Here is a 22,013-nt window from a genome sequence, read left to right as displayed (position 1 = left end):
AGAATAAGAGAGAGACTTCAAGGTGTGTGTGTGTGTGTGTGTGTGTGTGTGTGTGTGTGTGTGTGTGTGTGTGTGTGCGTGTGTGTGTGCGTGTGCGTGTGCGTGCGTGTGTGTGCGTGTGCGTGTGTGTGTTTATTATCAGTGCCAAAAAGTGTTCTTGATTTGCGACTTGCTTTATACCATCATACTTGGGTTTAAACTTTCGCTCGACTGCCTTAGCCAGGTGTAAATTTATATGACCTATAAAGTGTGCATGTAACTGGCTTTAAAAGAATAAAGAAGGGAAAGTCAAAACAACCTGCACATCTGCGCACTGCACTGTCAAATCTGACTGATGTCAAGGTGCCTTTGAACAGTTCCAGCATAACATGAGTTGAGATGAAGTATCAAAGATATCAGAGATCAAAGATTCATTACTGCACAAAAGCAGGGTCATTAACACAAAGCAAACGAACTGTTTGATGGCAAATCGTTGATACCATGAGTGATTGATATAGAAATTTTCCAGCCCAACAGATGAGAACATGCCTCAAAGTAAATATTACATGAAAGATACTTCGGTATGGAGATGATGTTGCCTTATTAATTTAAAATAGCATGCGTGCGCAATCGAATCCAATTAAATATACAATATTCTCGACAGAACCATCATTTTTATTGCATGATATTTATTTTGGTACAATACATATTATTATTATTATTATTATTATTATTATTATGATTATTATTATTATTATTATTATTATTATCATGATTAATATTATATGTGCAGTATATTCTGGAAACATTTAGGTGCCATACCCTTTTTCTGGTAAGTCTCTCAGGAGGACAGATCACTTCCACAGTAGGTGATTTATCAACGGCTCTCTCATGGGACACGTTCTCCCACGTTGTTCCCCTTAGCTCATTAGTATTTATGATCTCCAAAAATACCTTAAACCAAAATCAATGTGGTCAGCTAGAGCAGGATCGAATCCATAGGCGCAGCGGATCGATCACTTACAATAGAGATGTCAGTTATGTGCCCGATTCCGCGGTGACATTGACAGTTTGCTGCATGAGTGAACCTAAAACAAGTCCTTTTGACGTTTTTGTATAAAACAACTTCATATTGATCAAACTTTGAAGTTGCACTGCAGATGAGCAAAGCAGATGTGCCTTCAGTGACAGTGCAAGTGGCAAAAATGATTTGCGTAATTATACAATAGGGATTGAACTGTATGTGTGAATAGATCTTAAAAAGGTCTTAGAAGGTTGAAAAGAATAGATTTTTAGCTGTTTACTTGGATCAGACAGTGTAGGTTATTTAATGGATTCAATCTCTTACAAAGACTAGCCAGTGTTTTATTATGGTAAACGTATAGTAACCATCAATTTGTGGCAGATAACCCACAGGTTTACTTCAAATATCCTGAATAATTTGTGATCACCATGGTTTAATAATTTTAACCACTTAGTTTGTTTGTTTGCTTGCTTGCTTGTTTTTTTTGTGAAGAAAAAATAAAACGTGGTAGATATTCTAAGGGTCGAATATATTTACAGATTTTGACAATCTACCGCCCTTTAAATCTGTGAACCTATAGCAAATAAAGTTAAACTTGCTTATACTTGATTTGTCGATGCTGGTTAGTCTCATTTAGACTTGGTTTGCGAACCCTCACCAATTTGTAACAATTATAACTTAATTTTATATTATATATAATTATATGTATGAAAACACCATATCCTTTTGATTCGACTTCTTTTTGGTGGGTTCATCTTTGACCCGCCCAATCATATCCCATAATTACGAGCACACATGTGCGCTGGCAAGCGTTTTCATTTATCCGAAGTGCGTAAACGTGCGCATTTTTCACATGTACGTTTACGAGCAGCGCACAGATGCCTGCAGGACCTGCTGCTGCTGCTCCGTTCAGGGTGATCCCGGAGAGGGAGCAGCAACATCTCGCGATGAATGCATGAGAATTCGAGAATCTTGTGCAAATTCTGTCATACCAACAATAATGGCCGCTGTGCGCAGAGTCATATTTAAGAGTTTGTCGCTCTCTTTAGCTGCACGGAACGCGCTTTTTCGCTCTCCGGTGAAGGATAACCGATGCACACGCACAGGACTAGCAGTTGCAGTGGGCGTCGCGGCCGGAGGAGCGGTGTTGTATTATTATTATTCAGAAAAGTGCGGATTCGGAGGGAGGAAAGCCCCAATAAACCGAACAGTCTGTCGGGCTCTGCTGCCTTCACTGCCCGCTGTAGCCGCAAAGGAGAAGGTATGACTGTACTCAGTGTTCCTAGTGCCACGTAATTCTGCTTCCTATTTGAGGTTGTATTTTCCTGGCAGTGGTTTATTTGTGTCCACTGCAAGAAGGACAATTTTGAGAACTGCTTTCATGCTGTAGAGTTCTGTGAGTAGTTAAACTGTCCCATTGCACCTAGACTATGACAATGCGCATTTGTGTGATGCTGCAGGAAGAAGGCGCTTTCCTCGGTCATGGTGCTGAAATGACTGAGCTGTTTCAGATCACATGATCAAAGCGTTACGGTTGGTTAAAAAAAGTTGTGCACTTATCTGTACTGTATCAAAGAGACCTGTCAAACAGAAACCTGTACGCTGTCATATAGTAGCATAGAATTCTTTGGCACGTGCGTATAAACATATTTTTGGGATTTTTTTGTCTGTTTGGCAGACGGTCAGGTTTGGTTTCCATGGGCGGCCAGATGTTTTGGTCTGACTGTTCCACTTAGTAACTACATGTTTTCTCGATTGGGGTGGAAAGTCAAACTCTTTCATCCCGTGTCTGCGTTAATGCGTGCGTGTGTAGTTAAAAAAAAAGTTTAGTATTGCGGAGACATAAGAGTGTTTTCATACTTTCAAATATGTAATGTACTTTAACGGTGTTTTTGATTTTATTAAAATGTTCAGCTTTGATATATAAAATGTAAAATTTTATACCAGAAATTGCATTGATAAAGTATAACATTACACTACAGATGCATATTTTGAATTATTAAAAGTTTTTAACAATGACAACCATAATGAAATAAATAAATATATATATATATATATATATATATATATATATATATATATATATATACATATATATATATATATATATATATATATATATATATATATATATATCATTCATTCATTTTCTTTTCGGCTTAATCCCTTTATTAATCCGGTGTCGCCACAGTGGAATGAACCGCCAACTTATCCAGCACGTTTTTACGCAGTGGATGCCCTTCCAGCTGCAACCCATTTCTGGGAAACATCCACACACACTCATACACTACGGACAATTTAGCCTACCCAATTCACCTGTACTGCATGTCTTTGGACTGTGGGGAAAACTAGAGCACCCGGAGGAAACCCACACGAACGCAGGGAGAACATGCAAACTCCACACAGAAACGCCAACTGAACTGAAGCTCGAAACAACGACCTTCTTGCTGTGAGGCGACAGCACTACTTACTGTGCCACTGCGTCGCCATATATATATATATATATATATATATATATATATATATATATATATATATATATAATTTATTTATTTACTATGATGACATTGTTTTTATTATTTAAAGATGCTACTGGTGTAAAATTCGTATAATTATCATTTTATTTTGTAATGATATCATATTTGTAGCATGTGTGTGTGTGTGTGTGTGTGTGCGTGTGTGCGTGTGTGCGTGCGTGTGTGTGTGTGTGTGTGTGTGTGTGTGTGTGTGCCTGCGTGCGTGTGTGTGTGTGTGTGTGAATTACATTAAATAAATTTAATACATTTAACTTAATTGCTATAATAAAAAGCATTAAATTAGATATACATGTAGTTATAAGCATTTTGTCGTAACATAAAATAACAATAAGATATTTCATATTTCTTAAATCTAATAAAACCATATAAAAATGAGCATTATAGCATTTGATGTATACATGCTCAATGTTTTAAAGACAAAATACTGTATTGATCCAGATAATAATACCTCTTTTTGTCTCCTGCGCAGCTTTAATCATGCATTAAGATCAATTACTGACTTTTCTTTCTAACATATAATTAGCATACTAGCAATTAAGGCCATAATACAATCTAAACATTTGTTTTAGTGTTTGTATACATTTAAGTACATTTGATAAATTTAAGTATATTTTTATTAAATTATCAATCCAATCAAAGACACACAAAAAAACCTTCAGCAAGTAAAATAACTTTAGCAATAAAAATAAGCAATAACCTTTTATGTTCTTTTTATGTATCTGTTTACCTGAACAAAGTCAACCTCAAAATAAAATAATAATTAGGCATTTAAAGGTATAGTTCACCCAAAAATGAAAATATACTCACTATTTACTCACCCTCAACTGGTTCCAAACCTTTATGAGTTTTTCTTTTCTTGAACGCCAAAGTAGATATTCTGAAGAAAGCTAAAAACCTGTAACCATTGACTTCCATAGTAGGAAAATCCAATATTATGGAAGTCAATGGTTACAGGTTTCCAAAATACATTTAGTCATTTAGCAGACTAAATGTATTTTGGAAACCTGTAACCATTGACTTCCATAATATTGGATTTTCCTACTATGGAAGTCAATGGTTACAGGTTTTTAGACATTATTTATTAAATTATTAAATATTTATTTATTTTTATTATTTTATTTTTTATATTTTTATTATTATTATTATTTAATATTTATTATTATTTACAAAATTATTATATATTTTCAAAATGTCTTCTTTTGTGTTTAACAAAAGTGTTTAACTCATAAAGGTTTGAAACCAGTTAAGGGTGAGTAAATGATGACAGAATAAAAATTTTTGGTGAACTATCCCTATGCTACCCTCATTGTAGTTTAAGATTTAAGAATTTATAGAGATCCAAGGAAACCACTGGTAACATGTTAACCAATTGCGTTGTCATGGTCATTGGTTCTTGCAGGCTCCAGTGTTTGATTTTGATGAAACTGACGTGTACATGTCGTCCCATGAGCATCGTTTCCGTCTCTTCAGCTCAGTGGAGTATGAGGGACAGCTGTACATGACTCCTCAAAACTTTATCGAGTCTGTCACCATGAGTGAGCCTCGCAGTAAGTAATTACATACTATTTTACTAACTTATTATTTTCTTATGTGTACATGAACTCAGTCAAGAGGTCTCAGCTGATCCAGCTAATTATGGTGTTCAAGACTAATACTATTAAGCACGTGTGAGTTGGAAGTGGTTAAACCTAAAATCTGCAGAGCTGTGGCCCTCCAGGAATTGAGTTTGAGACCATTGGTCTAGAGCAGAGATGCCCAAACTCGGTCCAGGAGGGCCTGTGTAGTGCAAAGTTTAGTTCCAACTCCAATTAGACACACCTGAACAAGCTAACCAAGCTCTTTGTCTTATGTATACTAGAAACTTCCAGGCAGGTGTGTTGAAGGAAGTTGGAGCTAAACTATGCAGGACAACGGCCATTCACGACCGAGTTTGGGCACCCTTGGTCTAGAGAGATTAGGGTTAAGGTTTCAATGTAAACTGTCCTGATTATTCAAACAGCAGCATGCAAAATTAACTCAAGCATTTAATTTTATGAACGTACTTGATGGCATTCAGATCTCCTAATAGCCTAATATGGTCTTCTCAGACATTTAACTAGTACATCTGTGATTATGTGTGTCTTTGTGTTTGCATAGTGGACACTTTAATCCAAACAAACAACCTACACATAATAATAAGAGAGATATCTTCTTCTAGTTTTGCTCAATTATTCAGATAAAAATGATATAAAAAACAAGCATATTGTTGGAAAACATGGATTAACATATAACTGCATTTGAAAAAGTGTTGAAATGTGTGGAGATCTAAGGGTTAAATAGGACACTAGTGCGAGTTAAATGGTTTGTTGTTGGGTCGCGGTCTAAATTAATTGCTGATATGCTAATTAATAAATGGTAGAAACAAAACACGTTAATGGGTCAGATCAAAGCCTGTCAAGAGACCCACAGATATGCTTAATTCCCTTTTAGCTGGATTCAGTATCTGCTGGGTTTTGTCTTTGAAGTGCATGCCTTGGTGGAATAAACACAATAAATGTCATAATGTTCCAGTGGACACAACAGCCATTAGTCTTATAAAAGGAACATGACATGCATTAATGTTACGCCTGCTAGCTTTATTGTTTGTGTTTGCTCCTGTGTCATGACAAAGACTGAGCAGCAATAGATGTTACTTTACTGTGCAATGTAGGTCGAAGACAACAATGGTAATGTATTTACACTCACCGGCCACTTTATTAGGTACACCTGTCCAACTGCTCGTAACGCAAGTTTCTAATCAGCCAATCACAGTGCAGCAACTCAGTGCATTTAGGCATGCAGACATGGTGATCTGCTGCTGTTCAAACCGAGCATCAGAATGGGGAAGAAAGGTGATTTAAGTGACTTTGATTGTGGCATGGTTGTTGGTGCCAGACGGGCTTGTCTAAGTATTTTAGAAACTGCTGATCAACTGGGATTTTCACGCACAACCATCTCTATGGTTTACAAAGAATGGTGTGAAAAAGAGAAAATATCCAGTGAGTGGCAGTTTTGGGGGCGCAAATGCCTTGTTGATGCCAGAGGTCAGAGGAGAATGGCCAGACTAGTTCGAGTTGATAGTAAGGCAACAGTAACTCAAATAACCACTTGTTACAACCGAGGTATGCAGAAGAGCATCTCTGAATGCACAATATGTTGAACCTTGAGGTGGATGGGCTACAGCAGCAGAAAACCACACCAGGGGTCACTTCTGTCAGCTGAGAACAGGAAACTGAGGCTACAATTCACACAGGCTCACCAAAATTGAATAATAAAATATTGAAAAAACGTTGCCTGGTCTGATGAGTCTCTATTGCTGCTGCGACATTCAGATGGTAGGGTCATAATTTGGCATCAACAACATGAATCCATCATTGCTTGTATCAATGGTTCAGGCTGCTGGTGGTGGTGGTGTAATGGTGTGGGGGTATTTTCTTAGCACACTTTTGGCCCATTAGGACCAATTGAGCATCATGTCAACGCCACAGCCTACCTGAGTATTGTTGCTGACCATGTCCATCTCTTTATGACCACAGTGTTGCCATCTTCTGATGGCTACTTCCAGCAGGATAACGCACCATGTCATAAAGCGCAAATCATCTCAGACTGGTTTCTTGAACATGACAATAAGTTCAATGTACTCAAATGGCCTTAACAGTCGCCAGAACTCAATCCAATAGAGCACATTTGGGATGTGGTGGAACAGGAGATTCACATCATGGATGTAACAAATCTTCAGCAAGTGTGTTATGCTATCATGTCAATATGGACCAAAATCTCTGAGGATTTTCCAGTACCTTGTTGAATCTATACCACGAAGGATTAAGGCAATTCTGAATGCAAAAGGTGGTCCAACCCGGTACTAGTAAGGTGTACCTAATAAAGTGGTCGATGAGGCCAGCAGCAAACATAGTGACTATTACACATTTCTGCCATGATTTACAGTATCAGTAGTTGATTTAGAAAATGTAAACATTTAGAATCATTTGATGACTAATTCTAATTAAAAGTTACTTTTAACACTTCACATTTTAATCACATTTTATTATCACAGAAGACATTTGAAACATTACAGCTGACATAATTTACTTGCATTGAGTGTTTTCTATGTATAAAAATATCTCTCTGTTTTATTTAATTTGAAACAGACACCAAAAATGGGACATCTGGTTATTGACCCATGTTTTATTTCTTAAAATTAGCTGTTTTGTTTGAATGTTTAATGAGAACATATGTTCTTAACACATATGTACAGCATGGTAGTTATGTCAGGTAATGCTGCATGGCACATAAGGCAAAGCCTGCGGGACAAACTGACCTTGAGCCTCTCAGCAGAGCTCCATAGTGCTGGTTGCCATGAGAGAAAACAGGGCTGTTTATACCAGCTCTCAGAGGGCTGTCATGATTATGAGACAAGCTTGATGGTTAATTATCTAAGAAATAATTCTGGCAATTGATTATTGCAGTTTATTATGACAATTAATTGTCTATTAAAGAGATTTGTTGCTTAATTGTCAGATCTTTTGTTTTTTGTCATGTTTATGGTTTCTTAATTCACTAAGAAATGATCATAAATAACTGAATCTTATGTCAATTGTAATTTTGTAGCTTTAAACATTAATTTCATACTGTGAATGACAGTTCTGACCAAAGGAAAGGCCTCAGACTAACATTTGAGAGCACAGGTGCCATTAAGGTCTACAGATGGTTCACCCACACCTGATTTGGCAGCGCTGAATATTAATAATTGATGTAATATTAAAAACATTAAAGTTTCTCTCTTATGCATGTTTGACAGTTTGAGTTGAGAAAGACAGGGATTTGGGATCTAGATTTAACTTTATTTTTAATATAAAAACTCTGCCATTTGTAAACAAAAAAAAAGTCTCCATTTTTTTTTTTTTACAAATTATCCAACTTATTACTTATTATTGACTACTTGCAGGAAAACTAGACACAAAAAATTTATCTGGTGTGTGTTTCCGAAAACCATCGTTAGCCAATTAAGGTTGCAAGTTGCATCGTTACAAACATAGTTTGTTGATTTGGTGTTTCCCAAACCCATCGTTCCAACGAACATCCGCAAACTGCGTCTCAAACTTGTACACTTGCAACTAAACCTCTAGAGCTGTAGTTAAAAGCATAGTTCCTGGTTGTGGTCTATTCCCAGCTATCCCCCTATGCCCTATTCATTTTGAACGTTCCACATTTTAACTTGAAATGTTGAAAAAAATTTTCAAATGAAAGTCATATCTCTTATGTGTAATTTGATTTCAAAGTATTTTTTCAGTTCAGTTTTAGCGATCATCATATTGACAATTGTGCTCCCTTTGTAATGCACTTTGAAAACATTGATACCATTTTGAACGCAGCTGTTGCTCATGACAAAAGCTATAGCTCACCTAAAAAAATTTATAAATAAATAAACAATATCCTACTTAATAATAATAATAATAATAATAATAATAATAATTATTATTATTATTATTATTATTATTATTATTATTATTATTATTATTATTATTATTATTATCATTATTATTATTATTATTATTAATTAATAATAATAATAATTATTATTATTATTATTATTATTATTATTATTATTATTATTATTATTATTATTATTATTATTATTATTATAAATACTACTAATAATAATAATAATATTTTTTTATGAAGTAAGATTTTTTTTCATTTCTTAATATCCTACTGTAAATTACAACCATTAACATTTTATATATGAAATTAGAATACATGTTAGCTTTTTGTAAGTGGTTTTATCTTTTAGAATAGAATATGGAATATTCATAATATTTGTATGTTTTTCAGTTAATCTGGAGAGTGAATGTTTTTACCAAATCTAGCCTAATATTGGATTAAAAAAATAAATAAATAAATGCGCGCGTGTAAAACAATATAATTTGCACAAAAATAGTTTTGTTTTTTTTTTCGCTAAAGAAGTTGTTACTCTGCCTTGTTTAAAGCATCATTATGGGCGTTTTACGTTATAACTGATATGGTTCAAACGATGGATCTGCTACAGAGAAACTGGTTTTGGGAAAACACTGGTCACTTCATCGTTCATTTCCCAAACGATGCATCATACTATGATAGTTCAGCCAGTTATGTCGTTGTTTGGGAAACGCACCCCTGAGCTGTAATAATTTATTAACTTTTAATAAAACTTAAAGCTGACAAAAGCAAAAACGACTAAATGTTTGTGTGGTTTACAGGTTTATCATGTCCCTCTAGGTCCCTGTTTCCTGTGAGGGTTGGGTTTAGAGGTGGGGGTGGGGTAGGGCCATATAATAAGCTGTTTTAACAGTAGAAAACACATTAGACCTACAGTTGAAGTCAAAATTATTAGCCCCCCTCTGAATTTATTTATTTTCATTTTTTAAAAATATTTTCGCAGTATGTCTGATAATATTTTTTCTTCTAGAGAAAGTCTTATTTGTTTTATTTTGGCTAGAATAAAAGCAGTTTTTAATTTTTTATCGACTGTCTACAGAACACACCATCGTTATACAATAACTTGCCTAATTACCCTATCCTGCTTAGTTAACCTAATTAACTTAGTTAAGCCTTTAAATGTCACTATAAGCTATATAGAAGTGTCTTGAAAAATATCAAATATTATTTACTGTCATCATGGCAAAGATAAAATAAATCAATTATTAGAAATGAGTTATTAAAACTATTATGTTTAGGAATGTGTTGAAAAAATCTTGTCTCTGTATGCAGAAATAGGGAGAAAAATAAACAGGGGGGCTAATAATTCAGGAGGGCTAATAATTCTGACTTTAACTGTATGTGTGTGTGTGTGTGTATGAAAGTTGCTAAAAGTGTTTGCTAAATGAATACAAATGTCAAAACATGCAGTGATCGGTCAGCACTGAGTTTTCTTTTGAACCAAGATGATAATTGGCTCATCCAGTGCATCATTTCATTCTGCTTTTGGTACTTGACTGCTTTTTGAAATTGAAATTGAAATAGTTCCGCCTGGGTCATTCGGGTGAACAGAATCTTGTCACATTTTGTTCATAATTTCCCAGAATTCAACAATTAATCAAAGTTGTTCATATGCTGCTTTGTGTTGTTGTTTGTCTTGTGTTCTTTTTTTTTTTTTTTTGCATATTTGGTGGTTTCATTGTTATTGAATGGATAAATGCAGCATGCAGTCTGTTTACATAAAGGTTTTAAAGTTGTGTATCCTCATCATACACAATCATACACTGTCATATCAGTCACCACTGAATACACCTGTTCACATATCAGCTGTATGCAAATATAATCAAGCCAAACACATTGCAGCAACTAAATGCATTCAGGCATGCAGGCATGCAGACATGTTCTCGTGAGTTGATCTCGTGAAGTTCAAGGAAACCATGCCATGATTGTTTGTGTCAGACAGACTGTAAAGAGTATTTTAGAAACTGCCAATCTACTGTGATTTTTACAGAAAAATAGAAACTTGCCAGATTTAAGCTGATAGAAAGGCAGCAAATTCATTTTGTTTTTCAGAAGAAAACAATCTGAAAACACAAACCTCTAACCTTGAAGCAGATGAGCTACAGCAACAGAAAAAACCATACTGCTAACATTCCTGTCAGATACATTGAGGCTACAATTTACAGACTCACCAAAATTGAACAATGGTTGACAAAAGATGAGTCTCAATTTCTGCTGCAACATTCATAGAGCAATCAGACACCACTTATAAATCACAAGTGTGTAAATATTCTTGGAACCACATTAAGACAGGGTTAAGCACAGTGTGAAAAAGCCTTTTTAAAGCCATCTTATTGTTTTGTCTAATTGTTAAATGCTGCGGGTCGAGACCCTCATCCTGATCTTATCTCACCGGCCACCCTGTTTCTGTTTCTTTTTGTTTCTCTCTGTCTCTGGGTGTCCCTGATTTTCTTAGTCAAGAAGCCGTGGAGGTCCCTCACCAAACAGGTCTGTTGTAAATTTTGCTAACGCATGCTGGGTAGATATGGTAGCTCAGTTCAATTATTTATTATATAGCAAAATATTTAGGTTTGCATTTAATTATATCATGTATACATGTACAGTCCTGAGAGTGAATCATTTCTGTCATGTTTTATAGGAGTTGGAGAAGATCTTGTCTGATACTCCACCAGTGTGGAAAGGAACATCTAAGCTGTTCAGGAACCTTCGGGAACGAGGTGAGTTTAATAATACAGCTCGATATTAGAACTGAAATGCTTTTTTGGGGTCAAGCGAAACCAGCGTATGAGTGTATGTGTGCGTTTTAAAAAAAAGTGAAGGTAAAACAACAGTGACCATGCTATAATATATACTAATGTCCAAATGCTTCATTCATTCATTCACTATAAAACCCAAAAGTTAAAGTAACTCAAACCATTTGAGATAACCGATTGCGGTTCATTCCGCTGTGTTGACCCCAGATTAATAAAGGGACTAAGCTAAAAATAAAATAAATGAATGAATATTTATTGTCGCTTTGATATTATAAAGTTGTATCTGCGTTCTAAATGATTTTAAGATACTGAGCTTCAAAGGTTTTGCATTCCATATAGCAAACAATATGTGTGTACCAGTTCTCTTTCATACATTAACATGACAGAGACCCTAAATGTACTCTAAATGTAAATGATCAAAATTATCTTAAATATGCAAGTTGAGGTAAAACAAACAGGGCAAATGCAGATAAAACCTTCTAGTTCTAAAGTCATTTTCAGCATTAAATTATAAGGTTCTATCTAACAGATCATTAATTGAAGCATTACTTTTCAAGAAATACTGTCAGTCTGCTTATTAATTTTATAATAATAAAAAATTGGTGTTGTAACAATATGTTGATGTTTGAGAAAGTAAAAATTTTTGCTTTCTATAATATTTATTTCAAGAGTTCACACTTAGCTGATAATCAATAAAGCGTATTTGGCATGCTGTCCCGGTAAAGAGCCCTGAGCTCGTAATATCCTCGAGCCCGGAGCTCCCTCCCGTTAGAAGGGCGAGAGCGGAGTTCGAGCTCAGGTAGGTCTCGAGGACTCCCCTGCTTGTTGCCGCATGAGAAGTGTAAACTAGTGTTGTTTTCGGTGATAATTTGGTTTAGACGATTGGCTATTGTTTATGTTTTTGGACAGTGGGAGGAAACCAGGGGACCCGGAGGAAACCCACGCGAACATGGGGAGAACATGTAAACTCCGCAAAGAAACACCAACCAGCCCGATAGGAGGTTGGACCAGCGGTGTTCTTGCTGTGAGGCAACAGTGCTAGCCACTGGGCCACCGTGTCGCCCTATCGGAAAAAGGGGGAGGAAGTAGGGGTGGAAGGGGGGGAAGCTTCAAGACGAAGATAACTGGAGTGAAAAACTCTGGTTATTTATAATGCTTCCGTAATCATTTAATGGGTCAGATTACGGAGCTAATGAGGAGCCAGCCGTGTTGATCATAAGCACGTGATCCTCTCGAAATTAGTTTATAAATAAACCACACTTAATGTTTTAGGATGAATATTTTTTTCTTGTTCAAATTAAGCCTACAAGGCTGTGCTTAATATTTTATGTAATATTGTATATAATATTGTATTAAATTGTATATAATATTGTAAATAACATTGTATTTTAAGTATATTGGCTCACACAAAGAACCTTATAGAGTCAAACTAGTGTTTAACTTTATAGATAAAACAAAATGTGAACAACTTACATAAAAAACATCCCATAATGTAAATAAGTTGTCATTTAATAAGAATATGTGAATAACTCCATTTTGATGTCAGATAGAACCTTATAATTCTAAGGTGACGATATATATGAAAAAGAAATAATTTCATGATGAAAAAGAAATAATTTCATGATATAAAAATGCTTATTGTTTATCAATATCAATGTTGATATACTAATAGCTGATATCAAGTAATATTAGTACTATTCTTAGAGTGCTGCTTAACATGCTAGCTCAACAGTGCTGCTTAACAAATGCTTCTTATATATTTCTGGTAACAGTAATATATTTTTGTATATTTAATAAGATTTTTGTTTTTCTGACTTTACAATAATCGCAAAATAATAAAAATCATTTATTAGAAAAAAAAATAAATGTATTGTAGTACCATGCAAGTTCTAATTGTCAATTTCATTCGATCTGGATTGCTGAATAAAATTGGTGGCTTGTTCAAAAATATCTTCACGATCACAAACCATTTTGCATAATTATATTACATGAAATGAGCAAATGGATTCTTAATGGGCAAAATAATTCAGTACACATTCAGTATTATTGTATCACCATTAGCTATCAAAGTACAGTATTTATTTATTTGCAAGGACATGAGAAGATTGTTTCTCAGTTTTGTGGCTGCTATCAGGGATCATATGAGTTTTCCTTCAGTGATTCTACATTCTCCTTGCTGTTCCTGTCTCTTGTTCTCTCTTTTCCTGCTCTTTCTCTCAGTGGGTACCAGTCAAGCACCAGTTAAGCCTGGGCCTGAGGCTTTCACTTCCTGTGAGCACTTCTAAAAATAGCTCAGTTCACTCTCTACGTCTCCCTCTCTCTTACTGTTTCCATTCCCCCTCTCTCCTTCTCTCACTGGGACCAGTGCATCGTTCATTCCCCAGGCAAGATACATGCTTGCTGACCAAAAACCAAGATTAAAGGGGACGTGTCATTAAAATCAGACTTTTTCCATGTTTAATTGCAATAATCGGGTCCCTAATGCATTTAGCAGCCTGGAAAATGTGAAAAAGGACACAAGCCACTAACTTTATTTGGAACAATGAAAAATGCTGTACGTGTAACTCATGAAAACACATTTGTTATGCATTGTATAGTCAGCTGACTGACTTTTTAGAATTCATTTTAGTTTAAATGAAGGTGCTATTATTTGTAAAGGCCATCACATCAAAAAAGTGGAGTATTACAGTCTTTACTCCTAATGAATTTATCTATGAACCCTTTTCACAAGACTGTTGTGACACATTTAACGGTCATCATAATATTAGTTCCTTCATAGTTTTTAATATTTAGATTTTTTTTTAAATGTATGTGACACTACCGGTCAAAAGTATGGTGTCCATTTTTTTTTTAATTATTCGCCACAGCGGAATGAACCGCCAACTTATCCAGCATCTGTTTTATGCAGCGGATGCCCTTCCTGCTGCAACCCATCACTGGGAAACACATACACACCCATTCACACACACATACACTACAGACAGTTTAGTTACCCAATTCACCTGTACCACATGTCTTTGGACTGTGGGGGAAACCGGAGCACCAGAAGGAAACCCACGCAAACGCAGGGAGAACATGCAAACTCCACACAGAAACGCCACCTGACCCAGCCGAGGCTCGAACCACCACTGCGTCGCCCCTTTTTATAATTCCACCTTTGAATGTTAGAATGTTTTAAATGAATAGGGCATAGGGGGATAAGTGGGAATAGAACACAGCCAGGAACTATGTTTCTAACTACAGCTCCAGATGTGTCGTTTCAAGTGCTCAAGGTTGCGATGCAGTTTTTGAATGTTCGTTTGAGCGATGGGTTTGGGAAATGGCAAATCAACGAACTATGTTTGTAACGATGGAACTTGCGACGTTAGTTGGCTAACGATGGTTTTGGGAAAAGCACCCCAGGTTGAGGTAATTAGGCAAGTTATTGTATAATGATGGTTTGTTCTGTAGACTATTCTGTAGAAAAAAAAATTAGCTAAAGGGGATAATAATTATGACCTTAAAATGTTTTTTAAAAAAATTTATTCTAAATAAAACAAATAAGACTTTCTCCAAAAGAAAAACTATTATCAGACATACTGTGAAAATTTCCTTGCTCTGTTAAACATCATTTGGGAAACATAAAAAATAAATAAATAAATAAAAAAAAATAATATATATATATATATATATATATATATATATATATATATATATATATATATTATTTTTTTAAATTATTTATTATAATTATATATATATATATATATATATATATATATATATATATATATATATATATATATATATATATATATATATATATATATACACAAAGGGCTGATTATTCTAACTTCAACTGTATGAGACATTTTCAAATTTAAAAGTAAAATATATTTATTTTTCTAATATTAATTGATTTATAGACTTTATTTATAGATAACTTTAAAAATACAAAAATGAGCCAAAGTGCTGTACAGAAAATATACAACAAAACAAGCATAATAGTATAAAACACATAAAATACAAAATAAAATATAGGTAAACTACCTAAAAAGGCATACAAATGAAAAATAACCAGTTATTACGATCAGGTGTCAAATGCCAATAAAAAAATTGTTTTAAGAGCTGATTTAAATGAGAACACGGAAGAGGCCCGTCTAATGGGCAGCGGCAAATCATTCCAAAATCTAGCACCCACCACAGCAAAAGCACAATCCCCTCTAAGCTTACATTTTGTTTTTGGCACAATCAGGAGAAGCTGATCAACTGACCTGAGAGAACGAGTGGGCGGCAAGACCATTTAGAGATTTAAAAACAAATAAAAGAATGTTAAACTGTATTCTAAAATTCAATAGCAACCAATAAAGTGAAGTTAAATGTGGTCATATTGCGAGTACCAGTTAACAGGCGTGCTGCAGCATTTTGCACCATTGCAAACGGGCAATAGCTGACCTGCTACTCCCCACATACAGTGCATTACAGTAATCTAACTGAGTGGTCACAAAAGCATGGATTACTATTTTAAACTGTTGTATTGGTATGATTTGCTTTAGTTTGCTAGTTGTTTTCATTGAAAAAAGCTAGTTTTAACTACTGCTCTAATCTGATTGTCAGATTTAAAATCTGACAAATGTCACCCCTAATTTTGTGACTGTAGGCTTAATATGCTGAGCTAATGAACCCAAATTGTTCCAACAGTACTTTCAAAAACCATTACTTCTGTTTTGTTTTCATTAAAACTTAAAAAAATGAAAAGCCATCCAAGCCTTCATTTCACTTAGACAATCAAGGAGCGAGTTGACAGAGTCACTTTTCCTAAAAGCCACACTGACTGTCATTTGCATAACAATGGAATAACAAAACATACGCCCTGATTATTGAGCCAAGGGGGAGCAGATAAGAAGAGGACCTAAAATTGAGCCCTGCGGAACCCCAATATAGTATTAGTTATAATCTTATAGTGAGAATATTAAGTCAATATTCATTCATTCATTTTCCTTCAGCTTAGTCTCTTTATTCATCAGGGGTCGCCACAGTGGAATGAACCACCAACTTATCCAGCATATGTTTTACATAGCGGATACGCTTCCAGCTGCAACCCACTACTGGGAAGCATCCATACACGCTCACATTCACACACACTCATACTCTAAGTCCAATTTAGTTTATTCAATTCATCTATAACGCATGTCTTTGGACTGTAGGGGAAACCAGAGCACCTGAAAGAAACCCATGTTAACATGGGTAGAACATGCACACTCCACACAGAAATGCCAACTGACCCATCCAGGACTCGAACCAGTGACGTTCTTGCTCTAAGGCGACTGTGCTAACCACTAAGCCACCGTGTCGACCCATTAAGTCAATATTATTCAGATTATTTTGCTTGTTTTAAGTAAAAACTCATCATTTTGACTTATTATTTTTGAAAACATAATAATAGTTTAGAAAATGTATCTTAATTTATGTTGGGGTTTTTTGGATATTTGGACTAGAAACAGCATACAAACTAAAATAGACAAACAAAAAAGACAGAAAAAACATTTTTGCAGTGTACCTACTAAATTTTTATAGTCAGTTTATAGTCAACATAGCATATATAGCAGAATATTTTTATTATAATGCTGGGTTCAAGATTACTGAATGGATGATTTTTCCTTACTGAATGGAAAGTCTTCCATGGATGTGAATTTTCCACATTTTTACATCTTATGAAAAAGATCATCATATGTCCCCTCTAAATCCAGAGGTGCAGAGTGCAGGATGGTATTAATACATAAATATACTCCTGAAATAACAGCAAGAGCGAGCAGTTTTTCAGCAGCACAGCCACAATTAAAGTATTTGCTCGTAGCGAACGTAACAGCACTTGCTCACACCAGCAGCTAATTCCCAGTGGTGATAATTATAGACACACACACAAACACACACACCACCCTACACTCCAGCAGGACTCTAAAAATAAACCCTCTGAGTTCTGTTCTTCCTCGTAGTGATTGCGGTTTTTGAAATCATCACCTTAAACTGGCAGAGGTCCATTAGTCTTGTTGGTTTCACTGATGTGGAGCTGTGCAGCCAGAAGAGGCCTGTGTGCGTGCGTGCGTGCGTGCGTGCGTGCGTGTGTGTGTGTGTGTGAGGAGCTTTGCTTTGACACGCTGTCTGATCTCAAGCATGCAGATGTTAATTGAGGAAGCTATGCTAACAAGATCCGTGAATGTGCTCTGGTCTCAAAGGAGCTGTTTCTAAGTGGAAGCAAACACATTGGACGTCACAGCCAAGGACTTGAAGGAGGCATGGGAAGTTCAAAAGTCACCGCATGCACTGCAAAAGCTCCTTATCTTGTCAGGAGTTACGATCTTATTTATAGCCAAAAAAAATCTTCCAACAAATACTATGCAAGATCTGATTGTGTACAATTATTATTATTGTTTTAAGATTAAAAAAGCCTAATTTTAGGTATTTTATCTGCAAACTTAATACTTTAAGACCAGCCTTATATTTTAAAGACTTTATTTGAGCTGTAGTAACTTGTTTTAAAGGGCACTTATGATGAAAATACTATTTTGTAAGCTGTTTGGACAAGTTTGCACAAACTTTATAGCAAAATTGTGTGTGACTCATCATTGCAGAAAGGCTTGAATTAAATCCACAACATATATCAAATGGCCGTTGGAAAAGTTCTTATTGTAGTAAGGGAGATCTACTTCATTCTTGTCTGGCTGTCACTGTGCTGTTTATCTACATGAAGGCTACACACACAAGAGCAATACAAACAGATCTCTGACGGTGGAAAGAACCAGCTCATTTGCATTAAAGGCACATGCAGGCAACAAAAACAGCTACAATGTCCTTAAAGCTCAAAATTCCCAGATTTAAAAAGCTGTAATAAATAATCTGATGGGTATTTTGAGCTGAAACTTTACAGACTTATTCTGAAGACCCAAAAGACTTCGATTAAATCTTAAAAAGGGGAGAAAATTGGTTTTTCTATAAAAATAAAAAAGCTCACACTTATACTTTTTTCTTTGGTGGTAAAATACATTCTGTTATGTTTTGTTGCAATAAGCTTCAGTCTTTTGAGAAGCATAATTAAATATTTTTGTGATTTAGAAAGTTTAAGAGAAATGTTAAGAAATTGTAAGGGTTTTTTTTTAATGGAAGTTGAATCAACAAGCATAAACGTTGTTACAACTGGAAAAATACAAGTTATAACTACTGCTAACCAAACTAAACTTAATTTTTGCTTTATTCAGTATCAACACAATAGCAACCACTCTGTGTACTCAAACAACCAAACAGAAGACCCAAGCAACTGCATAAAAACAGCATAGCAATCATAAGTACACATGCAACTGTTTAAAACAAAGTAAATCTGTCTGTCTGTCTCTCTATGTAGATCTATATTTGTCTGTCTATCTGTTTCTCAACATCTATAGCTTTATGTCTGTTTCTCTATCTATATAGCTGTCTGTTCTATCTATCTATCTATCTATCTATCTATCTATCTATCTATCTATCTATCTATCTATCTATCTATCTATCTATCTATCTATCTATCTATCTATCTATCTATTTATCTATTTATCTATCTATCCATCTATCCATCCATCCATCCATCCATCCATCCATCCATCCACCTGTCTGTCTATCTGTCTGTAGCTTTTACAAAAACACATTGCAAACCATGTTATTTATGCATGTAGAAACATCTACAGTTTATTATTAAGAATTAATAAATTAATGAGTGTCGTAATTGTCTTTATTTTGCATTTTAAATGTCAAAAACACTGCACGATTTAATTTAAATGGACTTTTATTACTAAACAACTAAATAAATACACACATTAAATACATACCTATTAAAACTGCAGTCTTGCACTGCTATTGTAGCAAATAAACAGGTTTATTCACTTAGACATTGTGACAATATTTCACCAATGTTTTGCTCTTCATGTCAAAATTTATTCGCCTGATTAATCTGTATATTAAAAAAATGACTTCAGAACCAGTACAGATAATGGTTCAATTTAGTTGGTTTGATAACATTTTATTTTTTTACCAGTTTCATAACATTTGGTTGCTATACCAACAACTGCATACGGATTGTATTTATACATACCATTTAGAGTTCATTTGTAGTGTTTAAATTCTACAAATATTTTCCATAACTGTTGATATGCAACCAGATTGGAAACTATAGACCTTTCTTCTCATGCCAAGGTTTATACATTGTACTCTGAGAACGATCGGTATGCAAACCCTTATAAGCATGAACTCCCGATTTGGCATTAAAGTCAGTTTATTCTTAGTATTGGGACTGTATTGAACAGGAATGAATGGAATGCACCAATTTATTTAAGGGGCCCTGCTCAAAACTAAAATTTACTACATATGCAAGCACAATATAAACATTAACAAGATGTCCCCTGCTTAAAAGCTGTGTTTTATCAGTTTAAAGCAACGTTTAGACATCAATTAATGTCTTTAAATTTGTTTTAGATCCCCATGTGATAACCTTTCACCTTATCTCTTCAACTCAAGCCACAGAATTCACAAGAGATTTAAAGGAATAGTTCACCTATCATTTGTCATTACAAACCTTGTATTTTTTTCTCAAGATGTTGCATAGATATAGTTCTCCCCAAAATCAAAATTGTCATCATTTACAACTTTCATTCTTTTTCAAAACAAATCTGTTTTAAATCTGTTTAAAACGTTTGTTCACCCAAAGCTTTTACACAGCAAAGAATTAATAAAGAGATATGATAAATCATAAATTCATATAAATTAAGCCATTAAAAAAACTTCTACTGATACATTTTAACTGTGTTATTTTATCCTATATATGTATATCCTATATATACACACAAACACACACACACACACACACACATATATATATATATATATATATATTTATATATATATATATATATATATATATATATATATATATATATATATATATATATATATATATATATATATTTACAGAGTTAGAATTAAGTCAAAATTATTAGCCTCCCTTTGATTTTTTTTTCTTCTTTTTTTAAATATTTCCCAAATGATGTTGAACAGAGCTAGGAAATTTTCACAGTATGTCTGATCATATTTTTTCTTCTGGAGAATACAATAACTTGCGTAATTACCCTAACCTGCCTAGTTAACCTAATTAACATAGTTAAGCCTATAAATGTCACTTTAAGCTGTATAGAAGTGTCTTGAAAAATATCTAGTAAATATTATTTACTGTCATTATGGCAAAGATAAAATAAATCAGCTATTAGAAATGAGTTATTAAAAATATTATGTTTAGAAATGTGTTGAAAGAATCTTCTCTCCATTAAAAAGAAATTGGGGAAAATAGATGATAGATGAGATCACTATATGATAGTGTTCATGTGTTCTCCGAATCAGCTTTCAAAAAAAATGTATGGCTGAGTTTTTATTACACAATGTTTATTCTGATGATTTTAAATCTAACAATCCTTGTAATTTAGAAAAAAAAAAACTAAAACTAATACTGAAACTAATAAAAACTAAACTAAAAACCATTTTAAAATATAGAAACTAATAAAAACTAGTAAATCTGCCTCTAAAAACGAATTAAAACTAACTGAATCTGAAAACAAAAAGTCAAAACGAAGTAGAAACTAAAACTAATGAAAAATCCAAAACTATTATAATGGTCCCAAGTATTCAGACCTTTTGCTCAGTTTTAGTAGAATCACCCTTCTGATCTAATACAGACATGAGTCTTTTTGGGAAAGATGCAACAAGTTTTTCACACCTGGATTTAGGGATACTCTGCTATTCCTCCTTGCAGATCTTCTCCGGTTCGGTCAGGTTGTAGGTAAACATTGGTGGACAGTCATTCATAGGTCACTGCAGAGATGCTTAATTGGGTTTAAGTCAGGGCTCTGGCTCGGCCATTCAAGAACAGTCACAGAGTCGTTGTGAAGCAATGCTTTGTTATTTTAGTGCTTAGTCATTGTCTTGTTGGAAGGTAAACTTTCGGCCCAATCTAAGGTCCTGAGCACTCTGGAGAAGGTTTTCGTCCAGGATATCCCTGTACGTCCAGGATATCGGAGGTCTACAGACAACTCCTTTATCTTCATGCTTGGTTTGTGCTTTGACATGCACTGTCAACCCTGGGACCTTATATAGACAGGTGTATGCCTTTTCAAATTATGAATCGAATGAATTTACCACAAGTGAACTCCAATTAAGCTGCTGAAACATCTC

At 34.6% G+C, this 22,013-nt stretch overlaps 1 protein-coding gene across 2 annotated transcripts in view; it reads left to right on the top strand.

Annotated features, from left to right (window-relative positions):
- Positions 1–1,856: 1,856 nt before the first annotated feature.
- The window catches only part of micu3a (mitochondrial calcium uptake family, member 3a), a 61,530-nt gene continuing 41,373 nt past the window's right edge, over positions 1,857–22,013 (top strand). The window contains exons 1-4 of one of the 2 annotated variants that reach the window (XM_056461026.1): positions 1,857–2,264; positions 4,940–5,087; positions 11,489–11,520; positions 11,672–11,750. In XM_056461026.1, coding sequence (XP_056317001.1) covers positions 1,857–2,264; positions 4,940–5,087; positions 11,489–11,520; positions 11,672–11,750 — 667 coding nt within the window. The remainder of the gene's footprint in view (positions 2,265–4,939; positions 5,088–11,488; positions 11,521–11,671; positions 11,751–22,013) is intronic. The other variant, XM_056461034.1, reaches the window with a different exon arrangement.

The sequence above is a fragment of the Danio aesculapii genome, chromosome 1 (assembly GCF_903798145.1).
Source record: "Danio aesculapii chromosome 1, fDanAes4.1, whole genome shotgun sequence".
Classification (NCBI taxonomy): domain Eukaryota; kingdom Metazoa; phylum Chordata; class Actinopteri; order Cypriniformes; family Danionidae; genus Danio; species Danio aesculapii.
The sequence above is the reverse complement of the archived record's forward strand: the minus strand, read 5'-3'. Positions and strand labels throughout refer to the sequence as shown.